The sequence below is a fragment of the Pinus tabuliformis genome, chromosome 8, assembly GCF_031772625.1.
Source record: "Pinus tabuliformis cultivar Carrire ecotype Pingquan chromosome 8, CPIR1, whole genome shotgun sequence".
Taxonomy (NCBI): domain Eukaryota; kingdom Viridiplantae; phylum Streptophyta; class Pinopsida; order Pinales; family Pinaceae; genus Pinus; species Pinus tabuliformis.
This window is the reverse complement of record NC_142294.1, coordinates 606,921,307-606,922,981: the sequence shown is the minus strand read 5'-3', so window position 1 is coordinate 606,922,981 and position 1,675 is coordinate 606,921,307. Positions and strand designations below refer to the sequence as shown.

Genomic DNA, 1,675 nt, shown 5'->3' with positions numbered 1-1,675 from the left:
AGGTCCCCGACAGGAAACAGAGGCCATTGAAAGGAAGACTAACAGAGAATGAGAACAGGCCTGAAACCACAGTTTTAAATAGTTTGAATATACATTGAGGTGAGATCCCGTTGAGCAGGGTATTGAGGAGAAATGTGATAGCCCTAAGATCAATTAGGAGAGAAAGTCCGATCAGCAGAAACATTAAGGGATGGAACAGGAGGATTAAATCGAATTGACCACCAGAGATCTCCGTTTACAGAGGGAGCCTAAATTGGCCTTCATATCAGCTTGAGAGTTGAGATTCCTTAAAATGTGGAAGAAGGAGATTTTACTGAACTTGGGCAATAATAGCCGGATTTTTTTAATAATAGTGGCTAAATGAACCTGATGGGGGGTCTTATGAGAGATCAACGCCTGGATGATAAGTCTAGAATCTCCAAAGACAGAGAGAGAGAGGATATTTCTATTGATCGCCTGATTCAGCCCCTGCCACAGTGCGAGAGCCTCCGCTCTGTTATTGGTTTCGATGCCCAGACCCCAGTGGAACCGCAATTCCGATGAACCTCCAGGTCGCAGTAGAACCCCACCACTGCCAGCAACCCCAGGGTTTCCTTTATAGGCCCCGTCGAAGAATAAACAATGATCATCCAGGGCCGATCTCCACTTAATAAACTCCAATTCCTCCAGCCTAATCTCCCAGTTGGCATGGGAAAATGCAGGAGGAATGGACCTTTCCTTCAGATTTGGAACCAGTTCTTTAAGCCATTGCTCCTCCTCTTTGACCAGACTCATTTCATTCCTTGGGGAAGTATTGGCTTCCAAAGCCTCGCCCAACAAAGCTTTGATTTTAGAGATAACTCTTATAGAAGTGCAGCTTTCTCCTCTGAAAATTCTATTATTCCTTTCCAACCACAGCTTCCAGCAGATGAATTTAGGGATCCACATCCAACTTGTTTTAAGAAGACTTTTTTTTTAAGGCAGAAGGGAGATAAGCTGGCCCAAGTTCGGAACAAAGAAGGAATGCTATCTGGGAGATCAAGTTTAGTTGGACCTAACATCAGTACTCCCCTCCAGACTACTTGAGCAAAGGGGCAAAGCAGCAGCAGATGATTGACAGTTTCTTAATCAGACAAGCAAAGGGGGCATCTGGAAGGCCCTTCCATCCCTCGTCTATGCAAATTATCTCTGGTAAGAATGCTTTGGTGCGCAACAGTCCAACAGAAGAAGTCAATTTTGGGGAGAGATGGGAATTCCCATATAAATTTCCATTGAGCTGGGTTAGGAGGAGCATATGGGACAACCATAATTCTTTTATAACCTTCGGAAGCAGTGTAAGAGCCTGATAGGGAGCCCCAGCCTCTTTTGTCTTTAGAAGTGGCCTTTGAGGGAGATTTGCCTTGAAGCAGATCTAACAGTAATGAAGCTTCCCCCTGTAGCATAGGGGGGACCTCCCCCAGATTCCAACAATCCCAGAGTCTATCAGGAGCATTCTTCCAGTTCGATATATCCCACAGAGTGTACAGATTGCAGGACTGAAGCCAGTCTTTGATGTTTGCTAGACCTTCCACTTGATTCAAAGGTTGATCACCCAGAATCGAGTCTTCCTAGATTTTTATTTTTCTCCCATTACCAGGGATCCAGTAAAGATAATGGCTAAATTGCTCCCTAGCAGAACTGCAAAGATTGAAGGTCG

At 44.8% G+C, this 1,675-nt stretch overlaps 1 protein-coding gene across 1 annotated transcript; it reads right to left on the bottom strand.

Moving 5' to 3' along the window:
- Window positions 1-204: 204 nt before the first annotated feature.
- On the bottom strand, window positions 205-774 carry LOC149236960 (uncharacterized). The gene has a single exon (XM_089369091.1). It carries the CDS (start codon window positions 772-774, stop codon window positions 205-207), a length of 570 nt encoding a protein of 189 aa, XP_089225217.1.
- Window positions 775-1,675: the final 901 nt, after the last annotated feature.

Excerpts from the sequence above, each read along its gene's own strand:
- LOC149236960 (XM_089369091.1), bottom strand. The coding sequence starts at position 774 with ATGAGTCTGGTCAAAGAGGAGGAGCAATGGCTTAAAGAACTGGTTCCA.